The 27936-nt window shown below is 39.5% G+C and overlaps 1 protein-coding gene and 1 long non-coding RNA gene across 3 annotated transcripts in view; both read left to right on the top strand.

The window, feature by feature from the left end:
- The window catches only part of LOC141352856 (adhesion G protein-coupled receptor L3-like), a 36881-nt gene extending 10531 nt beyond the window's left edge, over positions 1-26350 (top strand). Inside the window, exons 4-7 of one of the 2 annotated variants that reach the window (XM_073858901.1) lie at positions 11481-11590; positions 12794-12808; positions 16710-17510; positions 24973-26350. In XM_073858901.1, coding sequence (XP_073715002.1) covers positions 11481-11590; positions 12794-12808; positions 16710-17510; positions 24973-25139 — 1093 coding nt within the window. In that variant the 3' untranslated portion in view covers positions 25140-26350. The remainder of the gene's footprint in view (positions 1-11480; positions 11591-12793; positions 12809-16709; positions 17511-24972) is intronic. The other variant, XM_073858902.1, reaches the window with a different exon arrangement.
- Positions 71-2532, top strand: LOC141352857 (uncharacterized). The gene is made up of 3 exons (XR_012359931.1): positions 71-576; positions 1033-1123; positions 1863-2532. It is a non-coding gene; the product is annotated as an uncharacterized lncRNA (long non-coding RNA).
- Positions 26351-27936: the final 1586 nt, after the last annotated feature.

The following is a 27936-nucleotide window of genomic DNA, read 5'->3' as shown; positions in this document are numbered from 1 at the left end:
TTACTCATGATTCTTTCAAATAAGGTAATAATAAAACAGAAATGAAGATAATGAAATATAATCTGCATGTGGGTCAAAGACGAGACGTCACCATTTTGGTGTCCGCATCAAATATAATTTACAAAAGTGATTTTACATACAAAAAAAACATATAAAATGCAAGTTAAATGTCTACTTTTATGTTTCAAATAACTTTTGTGAAAATACAATGACCAAATATGAGTTTAATAATGCTCCAAAGTGTAAAATCGTCATTCAGCGTAATGGTCCGGACTATGATTTTACTAATACATTTTTAAATAAACTTATAAAATACCATGTTAAAAAAAAAATTTGCTTCCTTGGCATGTTCACATAAGTGTTGGCTGTTTTATATTAATAGGACTATGTGTTATTTTTTTCGTTAAATATTGAAACAACTAGGGGACTTTTGTCCCGAATATGCAATTTGTCAGAGGTCATTCAGTGTAATGGGATCAGAAAGCCATTTTGAAATTAAATACACAAACAATACTCATCAAGCAGTCTGTGACATCATCAAAAGGCCCCCTGAAGACCATGTGGTGATTCAGCAAGGTAAGTTTATTGCCCTTAATTATTTGATAATTTCACCTTTTCATAGTGTGGTATCTTGAGTTACAAAAATGACTGTCATTCAGTGAAATGCAAAAAAACACTTTTATTGTTAGATTTTTTGAAAAATAAGTAGATGTTGTGAATAATGATGATAAACCTTTCTGGTCAAGTTCACTGTTTGATATAGGTATCTAGTTGTTAACTACTAATATTAGCTTAAGTAAAAGTTTCGTCATTCAGGGTAATGTTTTGTCATTCGGTGTAATGCAAATTGTATGTTACACCACAGTGTCATCCATTACACTGAATGATAGTGTTACTGTTTAGATAACATTTTTAGCATTTTATTTCTATTTCAGATAAATGAGGGATGTTTAGCACAAAAAAAATATATCAAACTTTATCAATATTAATGTTTTAATGCATTTTTGTCGTTTTGGTACTGATTTCTTTTAGATGCCCACAAACAAAAAGTTTCTAGGCACTGGCAGAAAGTTAATGCAGACCCAGTAGCTAGGGCAATGCATTTAGCAAGGAGACGAGAAAGGTATTGAGGAGTGCAATGTAAAAATAATAGGGCTGGGTTTAAAAAGATAGATTTCTCGATTTTTAATCAATTCTAATTTTGAAGAAACAATAGTGATTTGTAAATCACAATAATCGATCTTTCAGTCTATGCTGTTTTCAGATGATGTTAATCAATATCAAATTGATTTGAAATTGAATCAAATCGTGAAATTTGTGTCCAAGCCTAGCCCTAAAGAATAATAGTTTACTGCTGTTTTTAGATAGAGACTCCACCCTACCTATACCACAAGTTAAAGGGATAGTTCACCCAAAATGAAAATTCGGTCATCATTCACTCACCCTCATGTTGGTAAAAACCCGCACGAATTTTTTTGTTCTGATAAACACAAAGGAAGATACTTTGAGCAATGTCTGCAACCAAACCGTTCGTGGACCCCATTTACTTCCATAGTATTATTTTTAGTATCATAGTATGGGGTCCACAAAAGGTTTGGTTACAAACATTTCTCAAAATATCTTCCTTCCATTTATGTGGGTTTGAAACAACACAAGAGTGAGTGAATGATGACGGAATTTTCATTTTTGGGTGAACTATCCCTTTAAGAGAGGCCACTGAGGGGATTCTCCGCCCATAATACAAATCCTGATAACATGTCATTTATGTTGCCAAACAGAAAGTATTTTTAATTAATAACACGTTTTATATAGATCTATGTCAATAATTTTATGTCAATAATTACATGGAATCTGTATTTCAGCAACCAGAGAAGAAAGCAAGCTGCCTTGGCTGCAAATCCTGATCACCCGTCAATCAGGAATTTATCAGATGCTGCAGCTGAGAAGAGGCGAAAGCAATGGCGGGAAAATCAAAGTAAACATAGGGCAGAAGATAAACGTATAAGGGCAGTTCTGGATCTTATTATACAGTATTACCACCTGTTCAGTTAATTTTTACGAATATGATATGTATTGTGGAATAAAATGATTATTAATTTCAGCATCTACTTCTGTGATTTGTTTAGGAATAAAATGATACAGAATAATATTCAAAACATTGCAATAATGGAAACAATGACACTATTTTTGTCAAAATGTCATTCAGTGTAACAAACCATGGTCATTCGGTGTAACATATATATTTATGTAGAAATGAAACAATATACTTATTCTGAGCTGTACTTATTAAAATATGTAAAATAATGTGTGATCCTACAAAAATTTTTTTTGATTTGAATTGATTTTCACTTCCTTACAAAAACTTCTTGCTGACAAATGGGTAAAACCTAATGGTTTAAAGGATATTGGCGAAGTAAAATGCTTTAAAATGACAAATAGTTAGTATTTGGTGTCTGCACTGTGATCTATAAATAGAGTCTTGTAATGTGTCATCAAATAATAGTTTTTCTAAAAATGTCTGATAATATTTTTTTGCATAAAAATATTGTTACACTGAATGACATTTTAGTTGGTGTCTTCTGTAAAATCCCAGTAAAAATGTATGGTAGTAATTATTTTTTGCTCAGAAAAACATAAAGTTAAACAGGACATATTCTAATGTATGTGAAAAAGACTAAATTTAAAGCTCTTTTACACTTTTATTTTTTTTATGCTTTAAACCCCCTTTTCGTCTTTGACCCATGTATGATATTTTAGCATTTATAATCTGTACAAAGCACAATAAACGGCCTCCAGTTTTATTGGGTTGAGGGTTAAGCCTGTTCTCTCCATCTGTCTCTCTCTTTCTCTCTATTTCTCTCTCAGACAGAGCCATTAAATGCATGTGTTGATCATTCAGGCTCTCTGGGTCTGGATCAGCGCCACGTCCAGAATAAATGAAAGATCCCCTGTAGGGCATCAGGTGCCAAGATTGCATCATTTCAGCTCAAAACAAAACAAAGGGAAAGAGAGAAGAAACAAAAATCCTGCAATATTTGATCTTCTTGTGGAAATTATATCTGGTTTTGGAAACAAATATAGCATTGTAATGTTATTCAGATTGTTGGTTTGATGTTTTTGAGAATTACTATCATTTTATAGGAGATTGTGTTCATGTGATGTGTTGTGTGGGTTTGTGTATGTTTGCATTTTGATTTTGGAGCACAGCAGGAGTCTGATCTCCAGAAACAGAGAGAACACACAGATACATGCACATTCACACACTGCCCATGCTTATTTTACACAAGAGTTATCTGGTGTGTGTGTGTGTGTGTGTGTGTGTGTGTGTGTGTGTGTGTGTGTGTGTGTGTGTGTGTGTGTGTGTGTGTGTGTGTGTAGATTTATGGGATTGCATATAAGATGTATTGTGTACTTTAGGTTTATTAAGGTTTTTTTGGTGAGGGTGTTTGTATTTCATGATTTCATGTATTGCACTTTTTCCTTTAATCTTCTCGCTGTCCAGAGAGCACTGAGAAATAAAATTAAAGTCATTTTGTACAGTATGTCTACAGACACCCACACATTCGGTGGACAGATTTGTATATTTGTCCTGTAATGGGCTCTGTTGTGTCAGTCCACTGCCCCAAATTGAAAAATTGCAAGCGGTGAATTTCCCCTTAGAGCAGAAAAACACTCTTAACATCAACAATCCAGTCTGCTGACATTTAACAGCAGCAGGCGTTTTTATATCAACATCATATTTTCTCTTAACATTATCATCAGTGTTACATACTGTACAGCCAAGAGCTTCAAGACCCTTTCTAACTGATGGACACTAACCAGCATTTATTTAAATGTCAGACCTAAAACAACAACATTTTGCCTATCAGCTATTTGAGTGTATGTTCATATTAAATTGGTTTGGTGTGTTTGGATGGAAAGGAGCAGCAAACAAATGAAAATTCTTGCACATACTACATATCATAATGACCACATGTAACTAAAATGGCATGAATTATTTCATGTAAACAAAAACTTGTATTCTGCAATAAATTAATCGTTATGCAACCCTAAAATAAACGTGTTATGGATGTGACAAAAATGTTTTTGGGAGACAACATACTTTGTAGGAGTTCTGTCACTAGAAATGCACAAACCAGAAGTACAGATACTCAACAAATGCAAAAGGGATGACTCTTCAAAGTATTATATTTATTTTATTTAAATTTTGTGTGTGCATTAATGAGGAGAACAGCGTTATGAATGTTACATTTGAAAGACACAGGGGTAAGTGATTAATGATAAAATTGTCATTTTTGGGTGAACTAACCCTTTAAGTGTCAAAACTTTCACCAGACACATCCTATTGTGATTTCTCTATTGACTTGAGCCTGGCAGTTAAAACCTCTGTCCATGGCAAATCTCTTCATGTGTGTTCCAAAGAAGAAAGAACCGATGTGGTAAAGCACCAATTTAGCGTGAAGAGTTTAACACGAAGGAGAGCCTCTATTGCTTGTCATGCCTAATTGAAAATGTGCGCTCATCTTCGCTCAAAACATGCCATTATGCAAATGAGGAATGAGAAACATCGAGCCTGGTTTGTGATGACTTTTTGGACACTGCAGGTTTAATGTGGATACAGCATGCCAGGTTTTACCTTCAGTGTAAAATGTTGTGCTCATATAGCCTGGTGCAACCAGACTCTCGTATATTCATTTCATTTGTACAGAGAGTCTGGCCACGCTCCATTGCAAAGCGTTACTTCCGTTAAGGAAGTTGAAGTTTAAAACTATTGGATCTGCCCAAGGTCACTCTGAATCTGCCATAACCAATCGCTAACGTTTGGTCGTGACGTATGTCACTCAGTCTGGCGCCTGACCTCAACGTCTGCGTTCTTAGCCACTCCCCGCTGTTCGCTGATTGGACCTGCAAATTTTAAAGATTACAATGTGCGGAGGCACCACGTTGAGAAACACCAGACTTTCCGCACCAAGTTTCCCGAGGGATCTAAAGAGAGGGCACACCGGTCTTACAACAGGAGCAGTACTACCATGGTGCTTTCATCCACAGCCCAAGAGAGAGCTACCGCAGCATCCCTTCGTGTGTCCTGGATTTTGGCAACAAAAGAAAAGGCCATTCACAGACTCTGAAACCGTGAAGGACTGTATGTTGGCTGTTGTGGATAAGGTAATACATGACGATAAAATTATAGCGTGGCATCTGCTATAAAAAACATACCCCGGTCAGATACTTGCTACAGAGGTGTATGAAACGCTGTTGGGAGACCTGATTAAAGCTGAGACTATGTCTATAGCAGTAGATGAGTCCACAGACAAAACTGATACTGCTCAGTTGTGGATATATGTCAGTTTTTTTGACAGCAAATGTTTCCGAAAGGAGCTGCTCTGCCTACTGCCGTTAGACGGACACACAACTGGCGATATAGTCTTTGGGAAAACGTCCACTTTTTTAAAGACAATGGTCTGGATATGAAGCATGTGTGCATGCTTGTGACAGATGGGGCTCCATCCATGACAGGGAAAGTTAATGGTTTGGCAGCACGTTGGTCCACTGTTGCACCTCAGTTAATCTCCTTACACTGCATTGTGCACCAGGCGGTGTTGTGCGCAAAACTAAGCGGCGCGCTCAGAACGACCATGGACAGCGTGATGGCTACAATTAATTTTATTCGCTCAACATCAAGCCTCCAACACCGCTTATTCCACATGCTGCTTTCAGAAATGTCTGCTGAGCACCACGTTCTGCTTTTGCACAATGACGTGAGGTGGTGCACTGGAGCATTTCTGTGGTCTCAAAGAGGAGATCATAACTTTCTTCCGCAGCAGCAAGCAAAAAAAAGCCGAAACGCTCTTGAGTCGCATGCTGGAAGACAACTTCATGGCCGATGCATGCTTTCTGAGCGACCTATTCAAACACCTGAATGATCTCAATTTGGGACTACAAGGCGGAGACAAAACTGTTATCGACCTTGTGGAACAGATGCACGCATTCCAAGTCAAACTGGACATTTTTGCAACTGATTTGAGCACAGGCCAAATGCTTTACTTTTTCGGACACTCAAATGCATCTGATCCCCCTCACAAATCACAGATGTGATGACAGATTTCATTGCGATGTTGAAAAAGAACTAGTCGATTGGATGGACTGGTTCTGCCCACAGAGGTGGCAGTTTTTGTCAGAAACCCATTCACTGTTGCAATAGAAGGGGACTTATCCGCCAAAGCAAAGCAAGTTGTCCCTTCCATTGACGAGGGGAAATTCACACTCAAACTTGTTGACATGCAGTCATATGTAACTATGGCACACGAGCTTCGCACTAACGGGCCTGCAATGTTTTCGACTGATGTCAACGTACAACCCCAAATCAGAAAAAGTTTGGACACTGTATAAATTGTGAGTAAAAAAGGAATGGAATAATTTACAAATGTCATAAACTTATATTTTATTCACAATAGAATATACATAACAAATCAAATGTAGAAAGTGAGACATTTTGAAATGTCATGCCAAAAATCGGCTCATTTTGAATTTCATGAGAGCTACACATTCCAAAAAAATTGGGACAGGTAGCAATCTGGACTGCAGGTGTCATGGTCCTGTCTTCAAGTCACAGTTTTTAAGTCATAGTGACAGGATCATGGCAGCCCAATGTTTTGTGTGAGAGCACTGGCTTTGTTTTTTCATTGCCATGTGCTTTCTGTCTCGTCTCCTGACACCGCCCCCTTGTTTCCTCGTTAATCATCCCATTATTGTTTGATTCATGTCACCTGTTCCCCTCTTGATTTGCTCCCCTATTTAACGCCCTTGTGTTTGCTGTTTTGTGCTGATTCGTTTTGTTCTTATCTGTATGTTCCTGTGTCATCTATAGTCAAGAGTATTTGTCAAGCATAAGGTTCTAGTTTATTGTTTAAAATCCAGGTCCTGTTCCAGTCTTTGTTTAGTACTGTAGTGTTTATTTTTGTCTTGGTACTGGCCTTGTTTACCCCATTGAGGGTATTTTGTTTTTTGTGTCTTGATTTAATAAAACATTTGTGTTCATCTACGCCTGGGTTCTCTCCCTCTCTCCTTTTGGAGAATCCTGACAGAACGAATCAGCCAACTGAGAACCCAGCAGGCCAGGATGGCCCCTGAGCTTCCCTGACATGGTGGAGTATCTGATGAACCGCGAGCCCAGGGGTTCAACCGCAGCTGAAAGAGCCACCCAGCTTTCTCCCATCCCAGAGGGTCGTGTCGTGGCAGTCATCACACGGGAGGATGCAGCTCTCTCCACCTTGATCCCCGAGAGCCCTGCTCTGCCTACCGACCTCAGAGGGAAACGTGGGAGAAGACTCTTGTGGGAGTCCGCCTCAGATGCGTCCTCCTCACCTGCCATGACCACCACGATTCCTCTGCCTCCTGCCATGAGCTCTGTGCCTCGCCCCAGGAGGAAGAAGAGGAGGAAGGGGTCCTCGGCTCTTCAGCCTGATGCAGCCTCCCAGGGCCCGGATACCCAGCCGCCGCAGCCTCATCCTGACAGAATGCAGCCCCTGCCGTCTCCGCTGCCTGCCGCAGCTTCCCCTGTCATGCCCCATGTCTCGTCTCCGCTGCCAGTCGCAGCGTCCCGTCATGCCCAATGTCTCGTCTGCGCTGCCTGCCGCAGCCCCCTCTGTCATGCCCCATGTCTCGTCTGCGCTGCCGGTCGCAGCGTCCCCTGTCATGGTCCCTGTCTCGTCACCGCTGCCAGCCACAGCGCCCCCTGTCTCACCGGCTCCTGTGTCTGCCCCTTTCCTGCCCGGAGACCCTGCTTTGTTCCCCTTGTGCCTCCTGTCCTCCCTGCCTCAGCTGTGCCTCAGTTTGTCCCCCCTGAAACTGCTCCTTGTGTGTCCGCTGCAACGCCTGTCAGTCCCACATCCCCTGCTAAGCCTGTCCGGACCCCTCGCCCCCAACCTTGCCCTGTACCCCCTGGACCAAGGTCTTCCCCTTCGAGGTCTACCCCATCTGGACCTCCCCCCATGAACTTTCTTGTTCCCCCACCCCCCCTTCCATTAATGATGTTTTTGTTATGTCACCCAAACCCTGTTATTGTAAGTTGTTGTTTGCCATTGTCTTTGTGTATTATGTTTTATTCGTTTTGCTCTGTTTCTCAGTATGTCTTGTCTTGTGTTGTAGTGTGTTCCCTTGGGGGACGCCAGGTGGCGTCCCTTAAGGGGAGGGTCCTGTCATGGTCCTGTCTTCAAGTCACAGTTTTTAAGTCATAGTGACAGGATCATGGCAGCCCATTGTTTTGTGTGAGAGCACTGGCTTTGTTTTTTCATTGCCATGTGCTTTCTGTCTCGTCTCCTGACCCCGCCCCCTTGTTTCCTCGTTAATCATCCCATTATTGTTTGATTCATGTCACCTGTTCCCCTCTTGATTTGCTCCCCTATTTAACGCCCTTGTGTTTGCTGTTTTGTGCTGATTCGTTTTGTTCTTATCTGTATGTACCTGTGTCATCTATAGTCAAGAGTATTTGTCAAGCATAAGGTTCTAGTTTATTGTTTAAAATCCAAGTCCTGTTCCAGTCTTTTTTTAGTACTGTAGTGTTTATTTTTGTCTTGGTACTGGCCTTGTTTTACCCCATTGAGGGTATTTTGTTTTTTTGTGTCTTGATTTAATAAAACATTTGTGTTCATCTACGCCTGCGCCTGGGTTCTCTCCCTCTCTCCTTTTGGAGAATCCTGACAGCAGGCTGACCATTTCAGTACTCAGATTCTCCACTAAATCCAAAATCCACTTTATTTATATAGCACATTTTATAAACACAAAGTTTCCAAAGTGCTGCACAAAAAAAACCCTTCTAAGCTTGATGTTGTAACTGATGCAGTATGTGGTCTGGCACTGTCATGATGGAAAATGCAAGGTCTTTCCTGAAAGAGACGACGTCTGAATGGGATCATATGTATCTAGAACTTGGATAAACCTTTCAGCATTGATGGTGCCTTTCCAGATGTGTAAGCTGCCCATGCCACACACACTCATGCAACCCAAAACCATCAGAGATGCAGGTTTCTGAAATGAGCGCTAATAACAACTTGGGTTGTCATTGTCCTCTTTAGTCCGGATGAAATAGCGTCCCAGTTTTCCAAAAAGAACTTCAAATTTTGATTTGTTGGACCACAGAACAGTTTTTCACTTTGCCACAGTCCATTTTAAGTGAGCCTTGGCCCAGGGAAAACGCCTGTGCTTCTGGATCATGTTTAGATATGGCTTCTTTTTTAACCTATAGAGATTTAGCTGGCAACGGCAAATGACACGGTGGATTGTGTTCACCAACAATGTTTTATGGAAGTATTTCTGAGCCCATGTTGTGATTTCCATTACAGTAGCATTCCTGTATGGGATGCAGTGGCGTCTAAGGGCCCTAAGATCAAGGGCATCCAGTATGGTTTTCCAGCCTTGACCCTTACACACAGATTGTTCCAGATTCTCTAAATCTTTGGATGATATTATGCACTGAAGATGATGACTACTTCAAACTCTTTGCAAATTTTCTCTAAGAAACTCAGAAAACTATTTTTCGCCGCATCATTGGGGGAATTGGTGATTCTCTACCCATCTTGACCTCTGAGAGACACTGCCACTCTGACAGGCTTTTTTTACCCAATCATGTTGCCAATTGACCTAATCAGTTGCAAATTAGTCCTTAAGCTGTTCCTTATATGTACATTAAATTTTCTGGCCTCTTATTGCTACCTGTCCCAACTTTTTTTGGAATGTGCAGCCCTCACAATATCCAAAATGTGCCAATTGGCATGACATTTCAAAATGTCTCACTTTCTACATGTGATATGTTAATTATTCTATTGTAAATAAAATATAAGTTTATGAGATTAGTAAATTATTCCATTCCTTTTTTACTCACAATGTATACAGTGTCCCAACTTTTTCTGATTTGGGGTTGTACATCAGTTCCCAAACATGAAGAAGGTAGCGTTTGTCATGCTCAGTATGTTTGGATCAAACGTACACATGTGAGTCAAGTTTTTCAGAAATGAACTCCATAAAAAGCAACTCTCGTTGCTGCCTGACTGACCATACTCTCCACTAATGCTTTCGAATTGCACTGACCCCTTATGAGCCTAAAGTCACTGCTCTCGTTCAATACAAAATATGTCACTTCTCCCACTAAGTCAGCGGTAACTTTAGCCTTCATCAATTAAAGTAAATGAGTTAAAATATGTTCTAACAGTGTGCAGTAGTACACCTTGTACCCATGTGCGGTAACTGTAGCCTTCATCAATTAAAGTAAATAATTTGATTGTTACTGAATTTGTAATTGAATAGCCCTGGTTTAGAGCTATAGCTTATATACTTTAAATTTCTTTTTTTGTGATGTAAGGCATGGAAATATCTTTAGTCTACTGATATTACACTGACATTAAGGGCCAATCCCATTTCTCTGTCTTACCCCTTCCCCTACCACTTCGTCTTACCCCTAGCCCTTGTCCCTCAAAACCAAGTGTTAAGCGCTAGGGGTGAAAACATACCCCTATGAAATGAGACACCGCTTGGTTACGGTTACGTCATCATACATCGTCGTTTGCTGGCTGCCAGTTAAAACTGTAGACAAGCATGCAGTCCATTCATGGCTAGTTAGAGAAATACGGGAATGTTGTGCAAATCAGCAACGTAACGTTAGCGTAGCAAACTAGCGAAATTTTAAAACATTTAAATTAAGAACATAATTCAAATATATATGAACAGGATTGTGTAGAGCACAAAACAAGACGTTAGTAATTTTTAAATTAATTATTAAGCCGAAAATACTAACATTTATGGGACTCTCTGGACGCTCTGGCCGCCATTTTTGCCGGTTGCGCAGTGTATTCTGGGTACCCCTTGGTTTCAAGTAAGCTCGCGGAAATTCTTGGTTTTAAGGGGTATCTACCACTTGCCCTTAGCCCTACCCCTTGATCAAAACGAGAATTGGGATAGCCCTTACTCTCACGTGAACGTGCAAAACTAAGGGGTAGGGGTAAGGGGAAGGGGTAAGACATAGAAATGGGATTGGCCCTAAACCTCATGGAAGATTCATCTATGATTGTTGAATATTCGTGAATATTATACCCCCCCAAAAAAATGTGAACGTGTTGAGAGTATCAAAATAAAGATAAGTCACATCGATATTTTACATGTGGGATCGATGCATCACATTGATTTGATGCATCAGTCCATTTCAATGTACCCCTAATGTTTACATAAAAGTCAGGGTGTAAATGAAGTAGATTTTCTGCAGAAAATGTGATATACTGGGGTGCTATACTAGGTGCTAGTAAAGTAGGTGCTATACTAGGGTGTTCCAATATAAAGACCATCAAGTCTCAATGATATTTTAGTCTCTGTGTAGATATATCTCTGGTTCCTCCTTTATTCAGATTGATTTATCTGTCAGGTTTATTCAGATCTAGCCGTAATTTATGCTTGCAAACAGCACTACAAATCTCTGTTTGGTATGTTTTCAGGTGTAATAACAGGACACAGTGTGTTGTAGTGGCCGGACCAGAAGCTTTTCCTGACCCCTGTCCCGGAACCTACAAATACCTTGAAGTCCAGTATGAGTGCGTGCCGTACAGTAAGTGTCCATCTATTATATGTCCATAAGTCATAACTAATTAATGTTTTTTTTTCTGCAGCTTTGTGGAAACACCTGTATGAAAAATCTTGACCTGTGCTTTGTTTCACAACTTCTTTTTTCCACAGTTAGATCTCTCTCCTTCATTTGAACCTGCAGTATTCACTTCTATCTTCTGTCTGCGTGCACATGTGTGTGTGTGTGCAAGAAAGAGAAAGTTTATATGATGACTTTGGTTACTGTGAGCATAGCTCTGTGATAAACCATCCAAGAGCAGCACTTTGTCAAAATGAGTACATTGCCAGATAGCTAATGATAGCGTTTGACTGTGATAGATTTGCTCTTCTGTATCAGTTGTGCGACTGGAGGGCTGCATTCATCTACCTGTAGGAATACCTGTGCAGGAGATTCAGTATTCCAGTGTAAGCTTTACCTTTACACCAGCTAGTCTCACTTACTCAGAGACAAGGGCAGATCTAGCTAATTTAAATGAGAATAAAAAAGTTAAACTTAAAAAACGAAGCAGATGAGTTAAAACTTAAAAAATACTAAAAGTAAAAAACAATATATGTAATGCAAAAGCTTTTATTTTGTATCTGATTAATTGTGATTTATCTTTTGACAGCCCTAATTTTATATCATGCCAGTTGTATAGGAATAAATTGTGAGTCCCTACACATGATTAACACATTGATTGTTTGAAAGTTGTTGTGTTTTATTGAAATGGTTTTCACAGTTTTCCAGTCTCCTTTAACGCACTTTATTTCTACAGTGATTTGAGTTATTCTGTATGTTTACAGGCCTCTGTTGGAAGATTTGCTGATTATAGACATGATTTCTTGTGTTATTGTAATGTACAGTACACTGTAAAAAATACTTTGCTGCCTTAAATTTTTTTGTTAAATCAACTCAGATTTACAAGTCATGTCAACAGAGATGAGTTGTCACAACTTATAAAATATAGTTGAGAAAAGTCCACTTAATTTTAAAAGTTATAACAACTCACCTGTAGTTATAACAACTCATCTCTAGTCAAAATAAATAATAGTAAGTTGATTCAACAAAAAAAATTAAGGCAGCAAAGTATTTTTTACAGTGTACAAGCAGATGCTGTATAACTGAGGCTGCACTGAATCACACGTTGAATTATTAATTCATTGCTCTTGTTTTCTCTCTGTGTTTTTTTCTCCATGCTTAAAATAGAGGTGGATCTGAAAGGTAAATATGTTTTTCTTTAACCCCGTGTAAAGTCATTTTTAGGCCTGTAAAACGATTAATCGCCACTTATCGTTTGCAGAATCATATACACCATATATGTATGTGTAGTGTGCAAAATAATTTTGTATATACACTATAAATACACACAGATGCAAGTATATACTAAATACATATTTACATGTGTTTATCATTTATATATTTACATACATGTGTGTGTATTTATGTATACATAATTATTATACACATTACACACACACATATATAATGTAAACAAAGACGTTTTTCTGCAAACGATTAGTCACGATTAATCGTTTTTCAGCCCTAGTCCTTTTGTTGCAGTGCACTCGCACAGTTTTATCTCCTGCATTTACAACACGTGTGTGCTCTTACCAGTCAAGCTATGACTTCAAATCCAGATCATGTTTAAAATGTCTTACACAAGTGTCTGAATGTGTAAAGTGTGCGAGTGGATTCATGTGTTGGGGTGATGGGCTATCCCCCTCATTCCTCCTTCATCCGTGTTTTAATGCTCTTCTCCTGGTCCCGCAGAGAAACTTTGTGTTTGGAAGCTACTTTAAATTTACTGACTATTTTATTTGTGTAGTCTACTGACTATTTTATTGGACAGTAAAATGCAGGCTGATATTTAAAACAAAGATGTTTGAGAACGAATGCGTAAAGTTAATTACATTAAGCACTCTACTGTAAATACCATCTGGCACCACCAACAAATGTCAAGTATTGAATCAGTAATTGTTGAAACCGTATGAGCGTGCTAACATGCTCGGCACGTACCTCTATTCAAATCTATTAATAGCTTGTATCCTTTTTCATCTGGCTGGTAATTGGATTTTATAGCATCATTGTATCAGATAAGTGCTCGCAAACCCCCGTTAGCACTTTAACGGTAATGATATTCATAATCTAATTCTCATTTAAAACACCCAGTAAAGCCCAATCAATAGTCCGGCCAATGAGCTGTCAGCGTTTTAGATGACATCATTACGATGATAGTATTTTTGAACTTCATTGTGACGAGAAACCGAACATAAGAACGTCTATAAAACGCATGCACGCTGCTCGAAGCTGAATCTTACACCACCTTTCTGCTTCGATTAATTAGTTTTCTAAGTTAGTGGTTTTCAGATGTTGTATGTGAAATTATACAAATTAATGTCTTTGTGTCAATTTATTGTTTATAACATGTGCGTTTTACATGTAACACATGACCTTTCGACGTGATAACGTAATACGTATGGTCGTGCTGGCGCGTCACAAAGCTAGTGAGGGATGAGAAGTTGTGGTTTAAAAGTAGTTTTTTTTTTTGCGAAAATGACGATCTTTCATTAGATAAGACCCTTATGCCTCGGTTGGGATCGTTTAGAGCCCCTTGAAGCATTTAAACTGTAAACTTTTGAGGTCCACTAAAGTCCACAATATGAAGAAAAATTTCTCTTTTGTGGAGAAATGTTTTCCACAAAAAATGAATTTCTTCTCGACTGAGCAAAGTAAGCCATAATGATCTTGGAAGACATGGGGGTGAGTATATTTCTGGATTTTTTTATAAAAAAAGCAATAGAATTTACATGTGGCCTACATTGTTTTTGAAAAGCAGAAAAAACTTTCTGCTTACTTTCAGTGTGACCTTCATATAACACAAATAGCAAAGTTAAAATCTGTATATAGTTAATGAACTACTTCTGAGCTCTTACCCAATCATAAATATGATACATTTCATATCATAGGGACATACAGAGCCAAACCTAATGCTCGGTTACTGCCAAAATCTCTTTGGTATCAACAGATTTGACCCCTCACAGGAAATTAATTGGAATGAGATTATATTTCTAAACTAATCTGTTTAAGTGCAGGGATCGCTGTAGTCAGGCATTGCGTTTAATTCATTTCTGTGCAGCAGAGACCCTGAAAGGAAACAGAGTCTTTGGCTGGTTAGAGTGAACTGAAATGAAGGGAAATACTGTTAATATTAGTTTTGTGTGTGCAGACGCCATAAATCAAGATGACACAAATTGACAATATCTAGTTAAATTTAGCGTTGGGAGGGAATATGTTCAGATTGTAATAAATATAAGATCATTATTATGTCTTCAGGGCCTCTGGGCCTTTTGACCAGCTGTCATTAATAAGCAGACTCTTATTTTTCAAAATTTTAAATGCCGATTTTAAGTCAAAATTACTTTATTTGCCTAATTTGGGTATTCTCTTGTGAATGTTCATCTGTTTGCACGCCGATTTATGCTATTGTTATGTAGCTACTTATTTGGAGAGTCTAGGATGCAAAATAAAACTACCACAGACATGCTAGTCATGTCTAGATAATAATCATTGTGTTTTAAAAAAATCTGTTAATTTGGAATCTTTAAACATTCTTTCCAACCCCAGCCTTGCCACATTCATTTATTACCACAACCCTTAATCCTCATGCTCCCACCATTGTTCCTAACAGCAACCTCAACACACCAACCCTACCCATACCTCAAACTCCACCCTTATACGACCACCACCCTATCCTCAACCCCACGGTTACCCTTAATCTCCTTGCCCCATCCTTATTCCTAATAGCAACCTTATCCCACCAATCTCACCCATACCCCAAACCCCACCCTTATACGACCACCTCCAACCTTACCTTAACCCCACCTACCCTACCTGTATACTTAATCCCCTTACCCCACTTTTATTCCTAACAGAACCCTAAACCCACCAACCTCACCCTAACCCCACCATTATCCTTAATCCCCTTGTCCCACCCTTATTTCTAAAAGCACCCTTAACCCACCAACACCATCAGTACCCAAAATCCCACCCTTATATAACTTTATATAAATAATGACAGCTGGCCGAAAGGCCCAGAGGCCCTGGAGACATCAGTTATCAGTTATAACCACCTTCACCCTAATCTCAACCCCACCCTTAATACGCATGCACCCACCCTTATTCCTAACAGCACGATGAACCCACCAACCCCACTCATACCCCAAAACCCCACCTTTACCTCAACCTCACCCTTACCCCACCCTTATCCTTAACGGCACTCTTTACCCACCAACCCCCTGGTCCCCAAATCCCCACCCTTATTCTTTCCAGCACCCTCAACCCACTCATACCCCAAACCCCACCCTTATATGACCACCTCCACCCTTACCTTTAACCCTATCTTTACCTATCTTTAATCACCTTGCCCCCACTTTTATTCCTAACTGCACTCTCAACCCACCAACCCCACCTGTACCTCAAACCTTACCTTTATACAATCACTTTCACCCTTACCTCAACCCCACCCTGACCCACCAGATCCACCCTATCTGTTATATTATATCTACATGATTCAATTAATTCAACAGCACTTCTTCCACTTGACTGTACAGTGTTAAAGCAACTTTAGAGAAAACATTTTAGTAAAATAAAGTTATCCAAAATGCACCCAGTGTATAACAGTAAAAAAATATCAATTTTACAATAGTTTCTGTCATATATTTTCTTTGGGGGGGGCAAAGGAATCCGCCGCACACACGGGGGGCCACACGCTGAAAAAGTTTGAGAACCACTGTTGTAAATAGCAATTTATGTTGACTTAAATGATGTATGAGGTGAGAGAAATACAATTTTTTAAGTCTGTCTGATGAATGAGATCTCTATAACACCAGTGGAAGTACTGTATGGATGAAAGTAAACTGCAGGACCAGTGAAAGATGTGCTCCGTCTTATATAAAGTGGAACTGAAACTTTTGTTGTGAAACTTTTATGAAATCATTTGTTATGTACTTCCAGTAAGAGGTTATCTAAATTCAGACACACGTTTTATTTTGTGACCTTTTGGTGAGGTTTTGTGAGATAAGTCTTAAGTTGTCCTCACTGATTCCTCTCTGTTTTCCTGTAGTTTTCTTGTGCCCAGGGCTCTTGCGGGGCGTTAATCAGAGTGAACATTTGATTGAATCGGACCACAAGGCTGGCGCTTGGTGTAAAGACCCCTTGCAGGCATCCGATAAGATCTATTACATGCCCTGGAGGCCGTATCGGACAGATAGTCTCTATGAATACTCCAGCAAAGAGGACTTAATTGCCGGTCGACCCACGACAGTTTACAAACTGCCCCATCGGGCTGACGGCACAGGGTTCGTCGTTTACGATGGGGCTCTTTTCTTCAACAAAGAGAGGACACGGAACATTGTCAAGTTTGACCTGCGTACCCGCATCATATACGGCGAGGCCATCATTGCCAGTGCAAATTACCACGATGTGTATCCATACCGCTGGGGTGGGAAATCCGATATCGATTTGGCAGTGGATGAAAATGGTCTTTGGGTGATTTACGCCACAGAACAAAACAACGGACGAATTGTGATCAGCCAGCTGAATCCGTACACGCTTCTGGTAGAGGGAACATGGAATACCGCTTATGACAAACGCTCCGCCTCCAACGCTTTTATGATTTGTGGAATTTTGTATGTCATAAAAACCGTCTACGAAGACGACGACAGCGAAGCCACTGGGAATAAAATCGACTACATCTACAACACAGAGCTGAGCAAAGACGGCTACTTGGACATCCCTTTCCCAAACTCCTATCAGTTTATTGCTGCCGTGGATTACAATCCCAGAGATAATCTGCTTTATGTCTGGAATAACTACCATGTGGTCAAATATACACTTGATTTTGGAATGCTGGACATCAGGCAAGGTAAGAGCTTTATTATATGTTTTCCTCATTTTCTAATCACAAATTACAACTTGTCAGCATAAAAATATGTTATGGTCCAAAATCTGTTAATTTAATTTATGCAAAACATAATTTTAATTTTAGGGGGAAATTTAACACATTTCTGTGAAACCACAGCTGTGTGTGGTGTTGTCAAAGCCGTAACTGTGTGAGATTTAGTGAAGTGAAGTCTGTTTATGGTCCGCGGGTGGCACACAGACAGAATGAGTGTTGACAGTGTTTACTTGAGTTAGTGTTTGGCTAATGTCAGACGAGAACATTTGAAACTGACTCTTTAATTGTAAAGCACAGAGTAAAGTTTGTGCAGGGAAGTTACTTTCTGAAAGTCAGAACGTGGACACCAGTAATTAGAGAGCCGATGCTTCTCTAAATGTGACATTCCTTTTGCCATTTAATAAAAAGCTTTTAAAAGAAAGAAGACGTTCATAAACATCTGCACCAACATTGTGGAAAACAGCATTAATGAAAACGACTTAGAGTAATTATGGAGGAAGACTCATTTGGCTCCTCGCTAAGGGAAAGAAAATCAATTGAAAACTATTCTAACTGCTTTCCAGCATTTTTTTTATTTACCCTTACAAACAAAACTATATATTTTTTTAATTTTCTACAGAAAATGTATTTGCTTACGCACGGAAAACGTTTACATTTTTTAATACATAGTATCAAGACACATAGCAGAAACTAACGTGGGGCTACTGAACCAGCTCCTCCACAGGTACACCCTCAGAAAGGCGGTAAGGACACTCCTCCCATGTTCTGTAGTATTTAGTGTGTTGCTACGGCAATGCTAGGTGGTTGCTAAGGTGTTCGCTAAGGTGTTCTGAGTGTAATTAGTACATTGCTAAGTGGATGCTGTTGTGTTCTGGGTGGGCCACCAAAGGGCCAGTTTAAACTATGGACGATAAGTATAGCTAAATATTGTTTTAAAATATTGTAAAGATAATAGCTGAGTTCACATCACAACTATAACAATGAAGATGTGAGAAACAATATCATCGGGATCAATTTCACGATTTTTATGTTAAAACATACAGCCCAAGCCAAATACAATCTGTGACGAATTCTAGGGCTGTGGCGATGAATCGCATTTCCCATTAAAAATATCTGTCTAAAATCGATTCTGTATCGCAAGGCGCCGATTCTGTGTTTCATGTGCAGCTTGTGCGTTTTGGTCCTTTCTAATCTAAAATCACTATGAGTTTATAATGTGCATCTAAAAAAAGCAACACTCGTTAAACAAAATCATTCAAAATATTCTTTATTATCATGAAAATACCTGAAACAATTTCAGGTCTTTTCAGGTCTTCAGCAGTCTAAAAGTGATGTTTTTACTTAATTATTTATATGTAAATATGAGCAAGCTGGCAAGATTTATGCTGTACATGGTACCGACAAGAGCACCTTCAGAGAGCGCATCCAGCTTTTACAGTCAAAATTGGGAGAAAAACGCAAAGCATTGAAAACGCAAAGCAACAGAAGTTCATCTACATCCATTTTTGTGACTGTAACAATGCAACGCATAAGTTTACAATTAACGTTACATTATCATTTGTTAGTGTGGACGCTAATATATAGTTATAGTAGGGCTGCACGATTAATCGTAATTTTATCATGATAATGACATGTGTGCCCCATGATTAATTAATGAAATCGTCATGCACAAAGCAAAAAACAAAAAGTGCAGAAATACATAAGTTAGTTCTCAAAAAGGGGTCATACTCCAATAATTCTAAATTATTATTATTTATTTAAAAAATTTTTTGTTTTTATTCCAGTTTTATAATTTTACACAATATTATATACATGGCTGTAAAGTGTAATAAAAAAGTTCTTCATCAAAAGAGTAATCGAGATTTTTAATCATGACCAAAAGCTTGCGCAAAATAACCACAAGCATCATTTGTCATGTTATCATGCAGCCCTAAGTTATAGTTATCGTCATAGTGTAAACGGCGCATACGTCACTCTTCTCCATTATAGTATTAACTGGTTATGTAGTTAATATGTAGTTAAAGCCTAGTAAACACAACCCTTACCATGCTGTTACCACAGTAAAGTTATTTCTGCTGTGGTATTTGTAGTTAAAGCACAATAAGCATTCCATTTCCCATGCTTTTACCACAGTAACTATAGATCTACTATGTTATATGTAGTTAAAGGCTAGTAAACACAACCCTTATCATGCTGTTACCACAGTAAAGTTATTTCTGCTGTGGTATTAGTAGTTAAAGCACAAAAAGCATTGCATTTACCATGTTTTCACCACAGTAACTATATATTTACTGTGTTATATGTAGTTAAAGTCTAGTTAGCACAACCCTTATCATTCTGTTATTACAGTAAAGTTATTTCTGCTGTGGTATTTGTAGTTAAAGCACAATAAACATTGCATTTACCATGCTTTTACCACAGTAATTATAGATTTACTGTGTTATATGTAGTTAAAGCCTAGTAAACACAACCCTTACCACGCTGTTACTAGAGCTGTACCAAATACCATTTTTTGAGCTTTGAAGCTCTAGTAGAAATCAAATCGAATATTCAAAGATTTGAGACTATATGAGGCTGTTGTTGGAGGTTGGCCCATATATTCATACATTTTATCAATTATTAGCTTGTTTACCTACTTATTTAACCTTGATTCTCCAGAAAATGTTGGTTATATGATGTTTTAGTAATTGTTTATTTAATATATGGTTAAACTCATACTAATGTGGGCGTCACTAATTTGACTTTTTCATTATACACTATTGTTTTTGATTGATATTGTTATAACCTTTCTAAAGTTGTATATTTCGAATTGAATCACACGGACACCAGATTGAACTTATCTTTCCACTTTACTTTTCCAGACTTACGTGATGACGTCGATGACGTCACTTCAATACACAACATCCCCCCTTTACTTGAATATGAACTTATCCCACTTAAGTTCTCATTCATATTTACATTCTATCAACTTAAACTTCAAACAGTTCAGCATATTCAAAACACATGCAACATTATGTCGCTTTTACAACTGAATAGAACATCAGTGTTTTCCTTTTTTTTTTTTTTAAACAGGTGATTCTAAAACAAGTGTATTAAACCATAACACAACTCTCTCTTCTTTTTTTTTTTAAACACCACTTAACATCTCTTAGTCAATACTTTTGGATTTCATTAATCACTCTATAACATAGTCTCTAAACCTTTCAGGCAATTTGATTTGTCGCTGAGGTCTGCATGGTGTGGAAATCTGTTCCTCTCTCTGAATTGTTTCACAGTTCATCTTGAATTCATCTGCATTTCCCTTTTGCTCCACATCATACCTTGGCTCTTGATCACGTTTGATTTCATCACTCACTGCTGGTATTTCCTCAGAATGAAACTTTTTGACAAATGTTGTGTTCCGTGCATATGTTGCTCCAGTGGGTGACTGAACGACAACACTGTTACCTTCTCTGTGTATGACCTTGTGAGGTGTGCTTTGAAATGTTGTTGTGAACTTGTCTATTTTGTCTTGCTTCACAAGCACTTGATCTCCAACCTCTATGTCTGATAACTTAGCACCTCGTCTGTTGTCTGTGTGTATCTTAGCTTTTCCTTTCTGCTCTGCATCTTTGTCTCGAGCTTCAAGATCCCAGTGTGGTGTTGTAATATCTGGTAACTTTCCTCTGATCTTCCTCTGAAAAAGAAGTTCTGCTGGACTTTTGCCTGTTGTGGCATGTTGAATTGACCTGTAAATAGTCACATATTTACGAAGCTCTCTTTTCCAGTCCTGGCCCTCAGCTTGGGCAATCCGTATTCGTTTCATCAGTGATGCATTTTGTCTTTCTACTTCTCCGTTTGCCTGTGCCCACTTTGGAGTAGTTTTGAAATGGTGTATGCCGTTTTCCCGACAAAATGTCTGAAACTGACTAGACTTAAACTGTGGTCCACAATCTGACCTGATTGTTAAGGGAAGTCCATGCCGACTAAAAATGTCTTCTAAGTGGTCAATCACTTTCTCTGCCGTTGTGGACTTGAGGATTGCATATTCGTAATACCTGCTGTAATAGTCAACGACAACCAGAATCGAATGTCCATCAGGAAAAGGACCGAGCAAGTCTGTGGCTAAGTCTTGCCATGGCCCGTCAGGCATTGCTGTGGGTGACAGTGGTTCTGGAACATCTGGTTTTGCTACCAGCTGACACCCGTAACATGTCCTCACAAATCTTTCTGCAGCCCTGTCCATTCCGGGCCACCAAACCTTTGTTCTGAGGTGTTGTTTTGTTCCTACAACGCCCAGATGACCCTCATGAGCCAACTGTAATGCTCTTCCTCTCAGTGACTGTGGCAAAACAATTCTTGTTCCTCTGAGTATTATTCGGCCAATGACACATAGCTCACCTGCAATATGCCTGTATGCAGGGCAGTCATCGAAACAACCTGTTTGAATGGCCGTTCTCAGTGTCTGTAATTCCACATCCTCTGCTGAAATCCGCTCAACTTCTTTGGTGGTCAGAGCACAGGGTGTTGCACAAACAGCTATAAAGCGTACATATTCTTCTGCTTTATGTGTGTGTCTCTCACCTTTGGCAGATGGGCCCAGCAGGCGTGACAGAGGATCCGCAATATTGTGTGTTCCAGGTATGTGAATAACCCGGAAATCGTATGGCTGTAGTCTCAAGACCCACCTTTCGATTCGTGCACATGGTTTTGAGCGAGGGCTATAGATTGCCTCTAACGCTTTGTGGTCTGTGACCAGATCAAATTTTCGTCCATAAACGTAAGGGTGTAATCGTTCACACGCCCACACCAAGGCAAGTGCTTCTCGTTCTGTTTGCGAATATCTTTGTTCACATTCTGTCAAACTCCTGCTCACATAACAGACAGGAACTGTTCCTCCTTGTTGGTCCTGCACTAGTACTGCTCCAATTCCCTTTGGTCCAGCATCAGCAATGACTTTTGTTGGTGCGTCCTTGTCAAAATACGCCAGTGTTGTGGCCTCGGCCAACTTGTCTTTGAGAATTTTGAATGCTTTCTTTTGTTCAGTTCCAAAATGAAATTTGGCATCTTTTTTTGTCAGTCTGCGCAGCGGTTCAGAGATACTCGCAAACTGAGGTATGAAACGGCTACTGTAGCCGGCTAAACCAAGAAAACTTCTCACCTCTGAAACGTTTTCAGGCTCTCTTGCCTCCACGACTGCTCTCACCCTTTCTGCTGTTGGGCCTATGCCTTTCTCTGACAACAGCATGCCCATAAACACCAATTTGTCCATGTTAAACTGGCACTTCTCTACATTCAGAGTCAACCCGCAGCTTTCCAGTCTCTTTAGTACTGCATGCATTCTTTTCTCGTGAGTCTCTTTGTTCTGTGCATGGATGATGATGTCATCTGATATGTTCTCCACTCCTTCGATGCCAGCTAGAACAGTGGCTATTTCATGCTGGTACTGCTCGCTCGCTGATGAAACTCCAAACACCAGTCTTTTGAACCTATATATACCATTATGAACGGCAAAGGTTGTGATGTCTCTCGATTCTGGAGTCAATTCCAGCTGATGATACCCCCATTTCAGATCTAGTTTGCTGAAAACAACTGATCCATTCATTCCTTGCAACAGTTCATCCACCGTGGGGATCGGAAACCTCCCACGAATGATTGCAGTGTTTGCTTGTCTCATATCCAAACACATCCTTATTTCCCCGTTTGCTTTGGGCACAATGACAACTGGGTTTACCCAAGGGGTTGCTCCATTGACTTTCTCAATAATGTCCATGTGGAGCATCTCATTTATTTTTTTCTCAACAGCCTCTCTTAGATGGAACGGAACACGTCTAAGGGGCTGTGCAACAGGAGTCACTGTGTTGTCTATGTGCAAACTAATTTGTTTTGTGTTTAGTTTGCCTACTCCACAGAACAATTTGGGGTATTGCTGACGTATCATGGACATCACGTCACTCACCACTGCGACATTCGCTCCAATCCTCAGCACTCCTAATTCAACTGCTGTATCTTTTCCAAGCAGTGGCTCACCTCTCCCGCAAATAACTGTAAACTCAGCTTTTGTGCTGCGTTCCCGGATTCCGACGTCACACCAGAAAATTCCTTTCACTGGCAGGGGTTCACTTGATGAGTATGCATACAGTTTTTTGTCTGTTTTAGCAGAACTGCACTTGATCTTTTTGCCTTTCAATATTTCCCACGTTTCTTCATCCACTATGTTGCTTGTTGCACCCGAGTCAACTAACATGGGTAGCTTGACACCTCCAACTAAGAATGTTAATTTGTCCATGCTGTGCTGTTCTTTTACAACAAATGCAAACTCTTGATTCTTCTCATCAGATTCAACTCTTTTTACTGTCTGCTTCGATCTTTCCTTTGTTTTACACATTTGTGCAAAATGATCTCTTCCGTTGCACTTTCTGCATAATTTTCCACGTGCGGGACATTTATAATCTTTTGCAAAATGGCCTGTCTGTCCGCATCTGTAGCAGGTTTTGTTTGAATCTGTATTTCCTTTACTATATTGCATTCGTTTTTTCTGATCTCTCGCTACTTTTCTGGACACGTGACTCACCGTCTCTTTAACTTCAGCCTCTGGAGAAATGTGCATCGCCGCCATCTGCAGTTCTACACGTTCACATTGTGCAGCTATTTCTAAAGTGCGAGCAAGTGTCAAATCCGTGCCTTCCTCTAGCAATTTTCTACGCACGTATTCAGAGTTGCACCGACTTAAAACAGCATCCCTTATTTGATTGTCTTTATCAGCTCCAAAATCACAATCTTTTGCCGCTTGTCTTAAACATGTAACAAACTGTTGTGCGGTCTGTCCCGTCTTCTGCTTTAGCTGATAAAATGTCTGTCTTGCGAATGCCGTGTTTACCTGAGGCACAAAGTATGCATTCAGTGCTGTTACTGCTCGCGCATAATCCGTTGGCCCTCCCGTGTCGGCGAGTGTGGAGAAAATATCCTGCACGTCTGTCCCAGCATGGTGTAAAAGCAAAGCTCTCCGTCTTTGTTTTGTAGCATCGCTTGCATCATTAGTCAGGATCAAACCCTTTCCATCGGCAAAAAGTTCAAAAGCATTTAGCCATCTTGTCCACCGTGGGCCCAACGTGGCTGGATCACTGTAACAGTCTAACTTGGGAACGGAACCAACCATCTTTCACGCACGCCGTCTATCTCCGTTAAACTTTTCAACAAACTGAAAAAAACGACTGCGTGACACGCGTCTAACTCACTTGCAGATTTAACTAACGAGTTAGTCCTTATATTAACATCCTCGTCGCCAATGTTATAACCTTTCTAAAGTTATATGTTTCGAATTGAATCACACGGACACCAGATTGAACTTATCTTTCCACTTTACTTTTCCAGACTTACATGATGACGTCGATGACGTCACTTCAATACACAACAGATATGTCTAATGGTTCTTTGCAATTTTTTACAGGTTCCCCCTCTACAGTCAGTAGCCCCACCACTATGGTCAGCGACCCCGCCATTGCAGTCAGAGACCCCGCTGCTACGGCCGAAGACCCCGCCTCTCCAGTCAGCAACCTCACCACTGTGGCCAGAGACCCTGCCACTACAGTCAACATTCCTGCCCGTAACGACTGAGCCAGATCAGACACACAATAACTTCTTTTATTTCACAAATATAACTGCAGACCCTCACCCAACAAGCAGGCTAGACACCGGGGTCTGTAAAACTACCCCCAAACGGCTTTTACAGATCTCTTGTGACTATGGCAACACATCAAGATTAGAGTTTGATGACCACAAAAGTATGTGGGAGATTTTGAGACATATGAAGAAACTTTCTATTTAGTCATGCATGTATTCACTTATAAATGTATAAGGGAAATGTCTTAATCAACTATTTCTATCTCATCATGGATTATGTTTTTGGGGTTTATGTTATATCTGTATATTAACCCAAACTAGTTTAAATGAATGTTTAGTATTACTTACTTAATCCAAATTATATATAGACCTTGTTTGGTATCTATGTGTTCCATTTTTGATTTCCTGACTGATAATATGCTTTATGTTTAGGAAACTCTTTTTCATAATAAAAAGAAACTCTTTAACATTTCCACCTCAACGTCCAATTGAATTCCATATGCAAAACAGCATGTTGGAAGACAAAGACAGTTAACTTTCCCTCTAACAGTATGACCTCTGATTGGGTCCAACACCTATTTAAGGTGTGACCTCTTCACAGCTAAAGACCCCTGCCTAAGAACAAACCCTGAGTTCTTAGGAGTCAGGAGATGTTCTGAGTTCTTATGTAAGATGTTGTTCTGAGTTGGGAGTTCTTATCTGAGTTCTTAACTGAGTTTGTGTGTGGAGCACACACATCTCTTAAGTTTTTCTTTCTGGATACATTTTGAGTCCTTTTAGGATGAGGATGCGAAACTAGACCTTTCCAGCGTACCTCTAAGTTTGTGCCAGGCCTAGGCCTTGTCTTTTCATTTACCAAGGATCATCTGCATCAAGCTGGTTTCTCTCTCATCAATCATTTCAGACAAGATCAACTGAAGCCTCACCAAACTACATCAGGACACTTTCTTTTAATGGGTAAGACATGCAAGTATCATACTTAGTCTTATTCACTGATGCATCACCCATCATTGTCCCCTTTTAACTAAGGTGCATTCGCATTAAGTAACTGATAGTTAGTTTTAGGCTTTGACCTGCTGACTTCATGCTTTATTCTTTTCTTTACTTAAACCTTCTTCCAATGCTGAACTGTATGTATCTGTGCGTGTTTGTATGTTTAGAGTAGTATGTGTTTAGTAAGTCAATAAAGTCTGATTTGTATCACACATGATGTTGTTTGTAGTTCATGCTCATAATCTGGAGTCACTAATCATTAAAGGTATCGCTACCTGCTCTTACAGCTGTTGGATCAATTTTAGGATATTCATCTCTTTAGCCAAGAGAGCTATATCCTAATATAGTCTATAGTGTCTTACTAAACATTCGCTGGACGAGTGTTGGCCAGACTCCCAAGACCTTTATTTGATCCACATACTTATAATGGATTGCAATCCATTGTAAGTACTTTACATTTGAGCTTATGTTTGTTTCCCTTAATTGGGATGGTGGAGAATGTTTTTAAAATATTAATAATTAATATTATTAATTAGTAATTATCATAAGCCCCTCCTTTAAAATTGCTACACGCCACTGTGGCCAAAGACCCCACTACTACCATCAGCCATCCTGCCACTACGGTCAGAGGCCACACTACTGCAGCCAGAGACCTTGCCACTACGGTCAGCGACCCCACCACTACAGTCAACATTCCCGCAACTGTGGCTAAAGACCCCACCACTACCGTCAGCCATTACGGTCAGAGGTCACACTACTGCGTCCAAAAACCCCGCCATTGCGGCCAGCTACCCCACCACTACGTTCAGAAACCCCGCCAGTACCATCATCCAACTTGCCACTTTGATCAGCCACCCCGCCTCTACGATAAGAGAACCCATCACTACAATGCCAAAGTAAAGAAAGTGAAGACAAATACGTAATGGTAATGAAAATAAATGGGCTTTTTAGAGAGGGAAACAGTGTCCTGCTAACTTCTAGGATAGCCTACAAAAATATGTCATCTGCGGCAACTAAACATGTAGGGATTAAATCATGTTATTGTAGGCCGCATTAAATCTGTTGAAGGCCAGAAAGACTTTCAAGTACATAAACTTGGTTAAGCTGTACATGTGTTCAGTTACGAATCCCCTCACACATTACAACACAGCAGTGTATAAAATCAGATGAAAATGCTGTCTAAAATGATACACTGCTATTTATTTGGTCCTGTTTATACCTGGTGTCAAAAGTTTGGTCCATTGGATCACAAGTGGCCAAGAGAAATACATTCACGTTTACACCTGCTATTTTTATTTAGTATTTAGTAAACATGCTGCACATTATTTTGTACGTGTAAGCGCATTCTCTGATATTTCAGCGCAACTGATGAATTAAGCTCGCGCAACTTTTAAACACTCGCAAAATGAAACTAATAAAAGACCGCTTTAATTTTATCCATGATAAGATTTAAAGATCTCACTGAACACCGTGGGTACATGCTAGAAGTCATGTCTAATGTAAAAACATTGTGCACGTACATTACATGAGATAAATGGGCGGAGAGTAGGCGATCTCTTGTGGGTGCTCGAACACATTCGATCAAATGTGCACGTTCATAAAAGCAATCCGATCGAATGCATTTTCGACTAACTCAATGTGGTCGAAAGTAGACGAGCTCAAACGTTTTTACATGTTGCTATTGTAAGACCATTTTGCAATTTCATAACGCTGTCAATTTTATTAACATTTGAGCATTTTCATGTCGTTTTTTCGATATTGTATTGAAACATTATTAATAAAATACACTAGGTTAAGG

The sequence above is a fragment of the Misgurnus anguillicaudatus genome, chromosome 21 (genome assembly GCF_027580225.2).
Source record: "Misgurnus anguillicaudatus chromosome 21, ASM2758022v2, whole genome shotgun sequence".
NCBI lineage: Eukaryota > Metazoa > Chordata > Actinopteri > Cypriniformes > Cobitidae > Misgurnus > Misgurnus anguillicaudatus.
The sequence above is the reverse complement of the archived record's forward strand: the minus strand, read 5'-3'. Positions and strand labels throughout refer to the sequence as shown.